At 49.4% G+C, this 13,238-nt stretch overlaps 1 protein-coding gene across 2 annotated transcripts; it reads right to left on the minus strand.

Moving 5' to 3' along the window:
* Window positions 1–215: 215 nt before the first annotated feature.
* atf6b (activating transcription factor 6 beta) lies at window positions 216–11,937 on the minus strand. 2 transcript variants are annotated; one of them, XM_080862546.1, is made up of 17 exons: window positions 11,618–11,937; window positions 9,822–9,901; window positions 7,946–8,027; window positions 7,788–7,847; window positions 7,627–7,706; window positions 7,320–7,527; window positions 5,209–5,379; window positions 4,712–4,881; window positions 4,368–4,547; window positions 3,809–3,891; window positions 3,516–3,722; window positions 2,900–3,007; window positions 2,685–2,781; window positions 2,504–2,571; window positions 2,103–2,202; window positions 1,940–2,024; window positions 216–1,661 (listed from the first exon to the last, which is right to left on the minus strand). In XM_080862546.1, exons 1-17 carry the CDS (start codon window positions 11,688–11,690, stop codon window positions 1,369–1,371), a joined length of 2,145 nt encoding a protein of 714 aa, XP_080718672.1. In that variant the 5' UTR covers window positions 11,691–11,937; the 3' UTR covers window positions 216–1,368. The 2 variants fall into 2 exon arrangements, with proteins under 2 accessions (XP_080718672.1, XP_080718671.1); XM_080862545.1 differs by having other exon boundaries at window positions 2,504–2,574.
* Window positions 11,938–13,238: the final 1,301 nt, after the last annotated feature.

Raw genomic sequence — 13,238 nt, forward strand, 5'->3', positions numbered from 1 at the left:
TTTTCTCCTTGTGGCTCTGGATGATGTCACAAAGAAAGCATCCCTAATATGGTCATCTCAGCCACAGAAGCCCCACCCAAAATTCAAAAGAAAGGTTAAAGGGGAGTGGCCAAAGCAGCTTTTTATTTTTCCACACAGAGGATAAACTGGCCCCGTATCAGATAAAGAAGGATTATTATGAACTGTGGATCATGCAAAGCTGCTCTGTTAGAGTCTAAACTTAAAAAAAAAAAAAAAAGACAGGAAGTGAGCAGAACAGGCCAAGATTTTTCACAATAAAACAAACTGTATGAAGTTTTCTACACGTTAATTCTGTACAATAATAAAGATCAAAAATCTGCATATATATCCATAAATATTTTAGATCAGGAGATAATCCCGAGTTCAAACGACCAGCACAGAGTCACGCCAGACCGTCCGACAAATACAAAATATTTTTCTTTGTTTTTTTACTTTTTGTTGTGAAAAAACAAAAATTAGAAAAAGTAAAAAGGTGACAAAATATCTACACTCATATTTACAACTATTAAATAACCGCTCCAAAACAAGCATAAAAAACAAAACATTGATAAAGGCGACGGCTGACGCACGACGCAGAAACGATTTCACTGCTGTACCACAGAAAATCCAGAGAAGTACCAAACAAGCTGCTTTTGTTTCACTCTCAGTGGAATTTCATTGGTTTGGCTTTTTGCTGGCGATATTTTAGATGCCATACCTCGCGCCGTACGGACGCCGTCACATCTTTGCGGCTCCTGCTTCATGCAGCAGCTGCCGGACTGACAGCTGAGAGGCGCTGCAGCTCCTCTGGGCTTCTGTATCTCATAATTACGACTCACTAAAACGTGAAAAACACGCTGGCGCCGGTTAACGTCTCAGCGCTGTGCTCGGTGTCTCTGAAGGATGAACGTTACACTTGATCCTGTAAATGAGCTGAATTTATTCTGTAAAGTTTATTTCTGACGTTTACTCGGATCTTTCAGAGCATTAGAACAGACTTCCTGTTTGTACGTGAAAGAAGAAGCTCAGCTCGTCCTCTGTCTGAATTATGAGGTACAGAAGGCGGAGCTTAGGTGACAGATGTGTGGCTGTGGGCGTTTCATGGAGCAGCTTCTCCACGCTGCGTTCTCGCTGTTAAACATTAAAACGCAGCATGCACGCCGCTGTCGTTCTTACAAACATGCTGGCGTTTGTGGGACGTCCTCAAGTTCAATTTGTTTTCTTGAATTTTCACCTTTTGGGAAACGGCAGGAAACTCGACTTGTGTGCGGAGAGGAGCTTCCTGTTTGCTGGAGGAGGAACCGTTACCTGGTGCAGGGACAGTGAGGTTATACTTCAAGTCTTTCTCCAACCTTTAACCTCCGACCTTCAGACTCCTTCTGATTGGCTGATTAAGTATTCAGCTGTCCGTCGGCGGGCGGGTAAAGGCTGCCTCTGAGACGGAGAGGAAGAGGAGGGGTGGTGCTGGTGGCGTCCTCGGAGTGAGGTGTGGTTGCTGTGGTGATGGTTGGAGCTGCCGTGGGAGGAGGGGGGAGGCGGGGGTGGGTCTCGAAGCGAGGGGGGGACGGCGGACGACTTGATGGGGACGATCCGAGTGTCCATGACCTCGCAGTCGACCTGCATCATCATCTCGTAGCCTTGAGATGAGTTATAGAGGCTCTCTGAGGAAGAGGAGGGAGATGGAGGAAGAGCGGCTGGTTAATGATAATAACAGTAACCACCACCACCATCATCATCATCATCATCATCATCATCATCATCAGGACAGCTGTATCAATAAGGAGAAGAACAGCAGCTGAGCCAATGACAGCCTTTTATCTTCACCATGAGGGCGCGGCGCTCGCTGGGCCGCCGTGACCGAGTCAGCTGTGCACGGCGGCGCTCGCCGAGTGATTCACAGCTGCACTGCAGCCTGTCGCGCCACAGCGTGCACACTCACCGTTTACAGACATGGCCGGCATCACCAGGGACATCTTGGGCCGGCTGGTTTTGTTGTGGCTGATGGCTGGAAGCAGGAGGTGATCCTGCAGGAAGACACGCCGTTTAACACGCACAGCTGTGAGAGCCTGCTGTGTGTGTGTGTGCGTGTGCGTGCGTCATACCCGTCTGAACGAGACCACGTAGAACGTGTCCTCTCTGCGGTCGATGGCGTCCAGGAAGTCGCTGTAGGTGACCTCAGGACCAGGAAGCACCTGCAGCTGACTGCAGCAGGGAGAGACTCATCAGGCTGGACAGTAACCAACATTAATGCAACAACACAGCAAAAGTGTTTCTCAGCTAACATGAGCTCACGTTATAATAAAAGTTGTTTTTTTTTAAACAATCAGCACAAATATTTTATAACTGAGTTTCAGCAGCACAGAAACATTCAGCGATTTAAGCTTTGGATGTTTTTAAAGACTCTTTAAACGATGGTCATGTATGTCACTTCCTGTCTGACTTGCTGAGGCTGACTGCTGCACCATCAGCAGGTCTGCGCTCGGCGATGAAGAGCGCGTCGTACCTTTCTATGGAGCGGTGAGTCTGGATCGGCAGATATCTGGAGAAGTTGGTTTTCCTCTGCTGAGCTTTCTGCTGCAGAACGAGACACAAGTGACACAAAACACAGATCCCAGTGAGCTGAAGACCAACTACTGTTCTCCATTAAAGGATTAAAACTCTGGGAGATGAAGACGACTCCTCACCTGGGCGACTTTGGCCTTCTTGGCCATCTTCGGCTTTCCGGACTTCTTGCGATCGATCTGGTGTCGATGGACCCATCCTCTCAGCTCGTCCGCCAGCCTGCAAGATTCAGAGGAAGCAAAGAAACAGAAGCAGGAAGGTTTAAATACAGCTGCAGCTCCTCACATCAGCGCGAGCCACAGCGCCAGCGTGGAGATCCTAACACAGTCAGACTCACCTGAGAGACTCGGAGCGGTTGAACTGCCGGCAGTCAGAGGAGGTGAAGTAACGGTCGATGTCCTGCAGAACCAGGTCCTTCACATCACTGAACACGTCGCTCAGGTTTCTGCACACACACACGCACACACACACACACACACACACGCACACGCACGCACGCACGCACACACACACACACACACACACACACACACGCACGCACGCACACACACACACACACACGCACGCACACACACACACACACACACGCACGCACGCGCACGCACACACACACACACACACACACACACGCACACGCACACACACACACACGTTTGTTTCAGTGTGGAGAAACGGTCTGATGCAGGCGGGCTTCTGTTAAACGTGTCTGTCAGCTGATAACTGTGACAGCGTGGACACTTTCACACACACCCACTGGTGTATCAGTGGGTGTGTGTGTGTGTTGGTGCTGCTGTGGCTGGGTGTTTGACCCCTGACCTCTCTGTGTGATAAAGCTCCGCCTCTGCTGAAGCGCTCTGTATTCAGAGCTGCTCCTGTGGTGTGATGGCAGCACAAACACTCAAAGCCGACAGTCGCAGTGATGTCACAAAACGCCGACATCAGCTTCCTCTCACCTGAACTGATACGGCTCTGCGGCGTATTTCGCCTCCGCTCTCTTCCATCGCTCGTCTCCTCCGTCCTCCTCCGTCTCCGTCTTGTCCTCCACCTTGTTGGTAAGCGGCGGCGGCGCCTGCTGGTGCTGTTCGATCTCCAGCAGCCGCCGTCCTGTAAACGACACCACGTCTTCGTGCAGACCCGTCGCCAGCTTCCTGTCTGTGATGCTGTGATGCAGAACAGAACGTGCTGATCAAAAGCGGCGCCGACATCTGCGGCGGCAAATATTTTCACGACGAGTCGCAAACGATACCTGACGGGTCCGAAGCTGAAGGTCATGAAGAGGAGGACGACCATGACGCACACGGCTCTCTTGTTACTCGCTGATTCGGCGCCCTGAAATGACACGAACACGATGAGAGAATGACCCTGAACGCTGACGCAGCAGGTCCATCTGACTCTGTTCTTATTCGTCTGACTCCTCCCCTTTTGTCTCAGTTACTTCCTGTTGGTGGTTTTGGCTCCCTCAGCAGATCATTCAGTGTCGTTACGCAGAGACGCTGCGTCTCACAGAACGTTCCTCACTCAGCAGCAGGTTAAGCGACATTACGCTGAACGCCACGCTTGGCGCTCTGATGCTGCTGTCACGCATCAGATCCTTATCACAAGGCTGAGGAATGGCGTGAAGCTGAAGAGCTGAGAGGGAAAACACGAACAACCAGAACGTCCAGCTCGCAGGACTCCACCAACCGGTGTGTCCGCTGCTGTCCTGCTGCTCCCGGCGTTTACAGTTTAACAGCAGGCAGAACGGTTCACGCGCGGTTTCCATCAAACCTTTCACTCGTGTGTTGTGATGTTTCTTGGAGTCTCACCTCCTTCCCTGCCAGTCTCTCCCTCAGTGCCTGGTTCTCCTTGCGGAGCCGTTCGTTCTCCTGCTGGGCCTCCCTCAGCTGAGCCTCCAGGTTCTGCAGGTACTCCTTCTTCTTCTTCCTCGACTGGCAGGCCGACTCGCGGTTCTTTATCATCCTCTGCTGCCGCTTCAGCACTTTCATCTGAGGAGGAGGAGGTGGTCAGTGAGGGAAACAGGAAGGAGGAAGTTAAAAAGAGAGGACAGGAAGAAGAGGAGGAGCTGTGTGAAAGTTGTGTGATGTAATCCGTTCACAGGCTCAGAGTGAGGAATTGTGGGTACTGGCTGTAACGTCAGTGCTGTACTCACATCGATGCCGTTCGAGCTGTTGCCGGGCAAAGTCGTGGTCGCCGGGACGATGGGTTTGCTGGTGGGCGGGGCCGTGGGGCTGGAGCAGTGCTGGGGGATGCTGGGAGAGACGGGCTCCATTTTGACGATGGCCGGCGTGGAGCCGAGGCAGACGGACGGAGAGATGACGACTGGAGGAGGAAGAGGAGAAGATGAAGACGAATCTGCTCAGAGCATCCTCGACACACGAGAACTGAACACATGACTGTTTAGGAAGGTTAAAGGTCGGACTCCAGCATCCCTCCGTCATCACTCATTCCCCGACTACGTTATTAAATCAGCTGCACAAAGTGAAACGCCACGAAAAGCAAAGGCAGAAATAAATTAATATATTAACTTATAATAATAAATTAAATTATTTAGATGTGAAACATAAAAGTAGATATGTATAAAAGAAACGGTGATGGGAAAGGAAATAAACAGAAGGATTAGTAAAGGAAGAAACAGGATGTTGTTACCAGGTCTGGTCTGGTCCATGGAGGGGAGGCCCTGCAGTATGAGCGCCTTGGCCGGCGTGGCGGTCTGGGAGACGGGGAGGGTGGCGACGCACACGGGTCGGGGCTGGATGGGGGGTTTGGTGCTCAGGATGGTGTTGGCCTTTAACGTGGCCGAGCTCGGACTGAGAGAGACTGAAAGAGACAAAGAGGCGGCGTCAGAGGTTAAAACGGCGCCGTTTAACAGACGCTGCAGCGGCGGTCACAGGTCAGACTGGAACCTCGCGGCTCTTTGGTTAAACGACAGCGTAAGTGAAACCCGACGCTAAGGCTCAGCATGCAAACAGGACGGAGCGCGCACGCTGCAGTTAATCCAAAGTACACAAACAGGTTTGTTAGCGTGCGTCGTTTGCATGCTCGCACAGAACAACCGGTGTGGAGGCGCTGCAGCGCTGCAGCGCTGCAGGCGTGCTGTCCACAACAGAGCAGGAAATGCTCCAAACTTTTAATGACAAACTTGATTTTAGAAGATAAACACAGCAGTTTGAGTTCAATCACTCAGAAACTTCTGGAAACATATTTCACTCAGTGATGTCCTCTCGCTGTCATGGTTACCCGACGCGTCTGACCCTGAGCAGGATTTAAACTCCTCCACATCCTGCTGGCAGAGCGCACACACGCATACAGAGGTAAGCTAACGTGACACCAGCGTGTGCTTTCATACGGCCATCACTGCCAGGATTTATAATCCAAACCCTCTGATGTTCATTAGAGACACTTTAAGGTGAGCGGCGAGCCTCAGAGTGAGTCGCTGTGGTGATGATGATGATGATGATACACTCGCCTTTTCTCTGCCTTTAACCAGGATCAGGTTGCAGCAGATGAGACATTCATGTCTGTTGGGACTGACCTATTATGTTCAGGCTCCACCTCCACAGTCGCCCAGTAAACTGAGAGCTTTCCCTTCAGGCAGAGCCCAAACATGAAAGCTCGAGCGACCCGCCGACGCTCCGTTTTCCCCACAGTTCAGATAAAAGCTGCTTTGAGCTGCTGCCTTATTCACACCGGCTCTCTGAGCAGGCTTACACCTGGAAACAGCAGAGAGCCACTGAGGCAGAGCTCACACACCTGAACTCTTTCACCTCTCACACAAAGGGCTGGTGCTGTGCTCGCCGACTCGTCCACAGCTGCTTCACACTGAAGTGCAGCTCAGAGCCAAAGTTAACCAGCACGGGAACATCCTGTTTTTAGACCGACGTGTGCAGCAGCCACGAACAAACAACACCAAGCAGAATACAATCTGCACACAGACATTCGCTCATTTTTGCAGCTCGTATGACGTCGCCTGCCTAAAAACAACTTTTATGTTTAAAGTGCAGTTATGCAAAACAAACTTACATTTCCCCGAGAGACCCGACCTCCCCTATAAACGTGTATCAGTGCACACACGCACACGCGCGCACACACACGCGCGCGCACGCACGCACGCACACACACACACACACACGCACGCACACACACACGCACGCACACACACACGCACGCACACACACGCACGCACACACACGCACGCACACACACACACGCACACACACACACACGCACACACTCTAACAGCCTCCCTGCAGCGACGCTTTCTGCCTGCTGGTTATTTGTCATTACTGAACATCAGGCTTGAATCAGCAGCTCGTCATCAGCCTGCAGGTTGATGAACTCTGAACGCGTGGCTGTTACATCACTCCATGGCCATCAGCTGATCACAGCTCATTAAACTGAGAACCCTGAATCAGACTTTGAGCTTCAGATTGTCCATCACTGTGTCAAAAGGCTAAAGTCTGACCTCGGCGTCACAGCAGCTAACCAGGCGCCTCCAAGACGTTCTTCTTGTTTTGGTGTGATTCTTGGACAAAGGTTACATTTGATTACACGAAGCTGGAGAAGCAGGCCTGATGTTTCTGATGCTTCCTGACGTGGAGAATGACTCCCAGCCAGGGAAGCTGCTCATTAAGCTAACACTGGTCCTCTGTAGCCACACCTGGAAAACTTGCGCTCGTGCACCAATCACCAAAGCAACCAAACCACACCCAGCTTTCCCATTGGCTGCTTTCAGTGGATAAGCGGGCGAGCGGTCGTACCTGTAGCCTGCGTCTGTAGCCCGCCGATGACCGCCGGGATCGGCGTCGTCAGCGGCGTCTGGAGCTGCGTCTGTGTCACCGCAGCAATCTGGGTTTGTGTTGGGGGTGCTGTTGTTGCTACGGTAACCTCCATGGACCCTAGAGGAGGCGACAGCACGTCTCCGTACATGTAGGGAGGAGTCGGAGGATTTTCGCCTTTAACGGTGATCTGAGCAGGAGAGAGAAACGAGGACATCTTTTTAAACGCCATAACAAACCCGTCTGTGTTCATTAGCTTTCTGTAATATATCCACTGACTGAGACACACCTGTGGGTCAGGTGGAGAGGCCGAGCACTCGGACTCGAGCGAGGACGTGGGCGAGGGAGGCTCTGCTTTCACCTGAAACACTGCACACGACAAACAGTGAAACCACAGGAAACGTACAAACGATCCAAAACCCCATGAAAAGAAACCCGACAGGGACTTACACATCTCCACCGGCAGCGGCTGCGTTATTGTCATTTCGTTTTTAATGGCCGGAGCGTCAGCTTCAAAGAAAACACACACAGGAAACAGCTCATTTACATCAAACTCACACTAAACGGTGGTGGTTTAAGGTCGCCACGGTCCGCTGACCGCCATGTACCTGTGAGAAGGTTGTCGTCAAGGTGTCGCCAGGGCGACGTAGGGTTGTCAGGATCGAGGGTGAGTACGAGGTCATTGTCGAACTGAGAGAGCGAGAGAGAGAGAGAGAGAGAGAGAGAGAGAGCAAAGAAAGTAAACAATCAGACCCAGCAACTGTGTGTGTGCGCCTGTTTAGATATCTTTGTGGGGACCAACAGCCCAAATGTGCCCGTCTTCACGAGTTTGCATGTTTGAGACTTAAAGTGTGGGGTTAGTGTCAGGGTCACAGTTGGGTTAGGCATTCATAGTTAACGGTTAGCAGATAGGGAACGCCTATGTCAATTAGATGTCCTCACTAAGATACCAAAACGAGAGTGTGTGTGTGTCTCATTATCACACCGCTGTCACCAAAGCAGCAAAGTGGGCGGAGCTGTGATCTGCAGCTACAACAACTCAGACAAAAACTTGCGTTTCTGTGAGGACGTAAATCTGCTGAAGCATGAAGCATCAGGAGCTGTGATGTGGAAACTCAATTCAGGTCAAAGGTCACAGGAAGCAGGTGATAAACATGAAGCAAACATTTCTCCTCATTGAGGGCCAAAGCAGCACGCCAAATATTTCCATCGTTATTTTAAGGTGGGACGTTTGCAGAAACTGTTTGCAATTCAGTAAACTTGTCGGTCACGTCCTGCAGATCACAGATAACAAAACACCAGGAAACATCCTGCTGAACCTGCAGCTTCAACCAGGAAGCAGCTCCGCAACACACGCCACGTCACCGCTGATCGTTAAAGTCATAACAATTATTAATCACCATCTGCAGCACTTTAAGCTCACAGCTAAACTAGCAAACACTGCATTCACAGCAGCTTGCTAACCAAAACAGTCATGTGTCAGTCTGTTTCAGAGACTTTTAATCTGAAGAACCAAAATCCAGAAAAACAAACTTTTACTTTGAAAGTTTCGTTTTTTTCTATTTAAAAAACAAACAAACAAACAAACAAACAAACAAACAAACAAAGCAAACAAAGATTCTGGTGCTAAAAAAAGCTTCTTCTGCTTTTCTTTGTCTTCCTGCCTGTGCAGCTACGATGGCTGATGTAGATATTAAACATGTCTAGAAGTCTCAGCTGTTTCCCACTCTTGATGCAGCTGAAGCCACAAAGGGGAAATATTCCTTATATGGAGGTCTCGGCCACAGAAACCACGCCCCTGCTCTTCAAACCTGTTTGTGGGGCAAACTCAAACTGTTCATTTCAGACAGATTATGAACTGAGCAGCTGCAGTGAGGTCCAGTGGAAGTATAAGAAGGCTTATTTTAAACCATCACTCATGCAAAGCTGCTGTAGTTGAGCAAAATCAATTTATCTGTTAAAACTCAAATGATCCCTACTTCAGAAATTATTTGTCCGTTTATTCTTGTACATGTTGATCTCCTGCTATCCAGGATGTGTTTGTGGGTCATGTGATAGTGGAGTGACGAATCAGGGAAGCAGTGCAGCGACTCGAAAGACCCAATCAGGCAGCGATCGCTGGGCTCAGCGTCGTCATTTTCATAAATATCAGACAGTCAAATAATGAGCTCACAGCTCTGTGAGGCTACGCAAATGTGCCCAGCGAGTCACAGCAGGCCAGGTCCCAGAGGCAGAGCCCACACAGCCCTGCAGGCTCACAGCCGTCTTCACTGCTCAGTATCAGGCAGGTGGTTTTAATGTTGCGGCTGAACACTTTGGTTTTACATCATCTGACAGTGCTGATGATCTAGGATTAGCTGTAAGTGTAGCAGCAGAGCTACACACTGGATTTCATCACCGTGTGAAAGTGCTGGTCGCAGGGTGTCGGGTTCAATGTGAGGCGTGCACAGAAAGCAGAGCGTGAGCTTTGTGTGTCGAACGTACCGATGCGTCGTATTTCAAGCCTCGGCCGAAGTCCCCGTCCTCGCCCTCCTCCATGCTCTCACACTGGAACAGGCAGGCATCTGCAGGAGACACGAGTCCACATACATGAGAGAAAACAAAACCAGCTTCAACCACGCACACACCGCGATGGTGTCAACTCTGCTTCTCCCGTCATGCTTTCCTCACACCTCTGGAGTTTGAAGCCACATGCTGTCAGAGCAGCACTCAAAAAATCTGCATGTGACCTTTACTTTTTATGAATCCTCCAGATCTCTGCACAGGATTTGTGACAGAAGGACAGCAGCAGGTTTAAAGATGGAGGTGAGACCTGCTGTGATGGTTTGGAGATGGGAGGCGGAGCTGAAGTGTGAGCAGATGGACAGGACTAGAAATGAGTCCATCAGCTCAGCCGGAGACGGCGTAAAGTATTCGAGTATCCCAGAACTCGAGCTCAGAGACGCTACGATCACAGATTTTAAAATGATTTACTGACTAATACAGGATATTTTTGTGATTAAGAAAGATTAAATGTCCCGATAGCTGTTATCAACGAGGAAGCTGCAGAGTGCCCCCTTGTGGACAAACTATGCACCATTAACACACAGCAGGGCTGAATGGTGTTTCTCATGTCTCCTCTTACTGTTTTGTCATGTTTATAGATGCTGATACCATTTTATTTTCTAGAAGCTGATAAATACACACTGATCTGTGGATAATAATAGCAGAGTTTCTCTTACCAACAAAATAAAAAACCTAAACTTTTTACACACAGAAGTTTATATGTGATGACTCCGCCTCCTGTGCTGCTGTGTGCATACATACAGCATACATGCACTTTGGTCAGAAATAGCTGTGTTTTACACGTTATTGTCCTTTATAAGCGTCTCTTGTTCTCAGGTGTATTCACTCTTCCTGCTGCTGCTCTGACCCACTTCTCTCAGGGGGATCATTAAAGTTTCATCTAATCTCAGGTGAGATTAGATGAAACTGTATTTACCGCAGCGGCAGGGCGCTATAAGTTCTTTGGTCTAACAGCTACAATAAAACGGGTTGTAAACCTACTTCACTGTTTAACAGGCAGGTAAATCCTGGAAACGTGTTTTTTTATTTAAAAATGTTAACATAACAGAGAGAGCTACATCTACAGCACGGCTGTTCTATCTGACTGGTTATCCATGACATGTTATTCTAACAAAGGGAACAGCACACCCTCCACCTGCATCCACCTGCCTACACCACCTTTCTCGGGGTTATTGTGAAGCTGGAGATAAGAGAAGGCTGATGAGGTTTTTTAACCAGTTTCCAGCAGATATCGCGATAACAGCGTGCGCTGATCACGACAGTCGTGACAGCCCCCTTCCTCCCCCTGACCGCGGCTCGAGCTTTGCCCTGAAACATGTCAACAGTACGCGGTTTAATGCGGGTTTTTAGCGGAAATGGGGGAACAACACGCAGAGGGCGACGTGTGCGGTTAAATTAAAGCAGCTCACGTTTCCAGCCAACGTGTTGAACACACCGGCGCGTCCGGGCGAGCAGGCTGAAGGAGGAAGCGCGTGCACAGGACAGCCCTGCAGTCGCGTGCGCTCTAACACAACCCAAAAATCATCATATACGAATATATTTGACCAGTTCTGTCGTGAACACAGATGTCACGGTGGGAACAATGAGCGCCGAAGACGCTCCGACGACCCCGTTTGCGTCGCCTCGCCTTCTCGATGCATCCACACCCCCGCTATCACGTCAGCCTCCTCTGAATGCTTCAGCCTCACCCTTAATGCTTCAAAATGCTGCCTCACCCCAGTCTTCGCTCGTCAGCAGGTTATCCGCGAAGAAGCGGCTGTCCAAGTCCGACAACAGATCCGTACCCATCGCCCCGCAGGCGGTGTGTTTGAAGAGCAGGAGGCTCGATAGCAGCTAGCTAAACAAACAGACAGATTACCGCCTCCAGCGTCCGCATCAAGATAGCTGGGCGGTGTGATGTAAAGATATCATTTATAATTCAAACTAATCAAATATATATTTGCTCTAAATTCCCTTATTTATGTCAACTTTCTGTATCCTCTTGAACTGTAGGTCCTTGCCTTTTACGTCGCATATGACAGCACAAGGAAACGCTTCTTTTGGGCAGAGCTACCGCCCACGTCTGCTAGAGAAGCCAATCACAGCACAGGGATGTGTGATTGACTAAATATTGGGCCAATAGGAGAATTCAGAGACTACTATTGGGTTGCCAGGGAGCCTATCGTTGAGAAGAACAAGTGAGGAAGGGCTTTAAAGGTGATTCGGTCCAATCGAATGGTCGTATTTTGATTGACATGTGTAGCAAGCCAGTGAACGCTAGGAATGTCAGGGTTTGACAGGCAAGGGGAGCCAATCACGGGTTAGAAGTAGAAAAACAGTTTTGGTGAACTCACGTGGATCCAGGCAGAGAGATATGATTTCTGCGTTATGTCCAGTTTGTGGACGAATTTAAGAAGAAGCCGGTGTGCACACATAAACAAAACAATCCGCGTGGTAGTAAACGATGCTAGCGGGGCTGGCATGGGGCTCTCATTTTTAGTTTTGGGGATGAAGCGTGGGAGTCGTTACATAACAGTGCAGCGTGAGTGGGGACAAAGCGGCAGCTTGCAGCCCCTCACGAGGGTTTTGTTTTTATTAATCACTGGGAGCACACCTGAGGATGGCGCAGGTGCTGCGCGCTGCAGGGGGAAGTTTTAATGAGGAACTCGGAGAGCTGCAGCTGCTTTCCGGTGTACTGCTGTGGCTTTTATGTGGAAGGTGGAGCACAGCGCCTCCTAGTGACGCACTCAGAGCGTTAATAAAAATAAATAAAAGTTTCCAGCTGTAAAATAAAATGGTGTGTGAGCAGACATGTCAGGTGATCACAGGTGTGCTGTGATCTGCTGCAGACAAACAGGAATTTCAAAAACATGTTTTTCTGTTCCTGGATTTTCCTGTAAGGGACTGTTTCAAGGTGAAAATGGGACTAAAACACAGAGACTTTCACAGGACCAAGGTCAGTGTGACAGCACAGACCAAACACATGCACCTGGTTTTGTTGTCGCACTAAACTAACCCAGCGGTCTAACCTGTGCTGTGCACTGAAGGTCTGTGGTGAGTGAGCTCATGTGGTTTTCTGAGAGCAAATGAACGTGTACGCTCTATTTCACAGCTCTGACTATTGAAACCTTTAAACGTGCAAATGACTGACAGTCACATCACTGTAATTTTGTTGATGAATGAAATCTGGTGCAGCAGAAACGATGTAACTATTATTATAATCAAAGAATCCTAAATTTAAGAGTCTGAAAACATGGTGGTAGATGCTTCCATAGTGGAACAAGGTTTCAAAACTCTACTTGGACTAAAATGATTCTACACATGCAGCTTATACGAGTATGTCCTGTTGATCACTGA

This window comes from Rhamphochromis sp. 'chilingali' (genome assembly GCF_963969265.1).
Source record: "Rhamphochromis sp. 'chilingali' genome assembly, chromosome: 17".
Classification (NCBI taxonomy): domain Eukaryota; kingdom Metazoa; phylum Chordata; class Actinopteri; order Cichliformes; family Cichlidae; genus Rhamphochromis; species Rhamphochromis sp. 'chilingali'.

Excerpts from the sequence above, each read along its gene's own strand:
- atf6b (XM_080862545.1), bottom strand. The coding sequence starts at position 11,690 with ATGGGTACGGATCTGTTGTCGGACTTGGACAGCCGCTTCTTCGCGGAT. Across the intron at positions 7,528-7,626 it reads CCTCTCCACCTGACCCACAG|ATCACCGTTAAAGGCGAAAA; the intron begins GTGTGTCTCAGT and ends TCTCCTGCTCAG. Across the intron at positions 3,723-3,808 it reads TTCAGCTTCGGACCCGTCAG|CATCACAGACAGGAAGCTGG; the intron begins GTATCGTTTGCG and ends TCTGCATCACAG.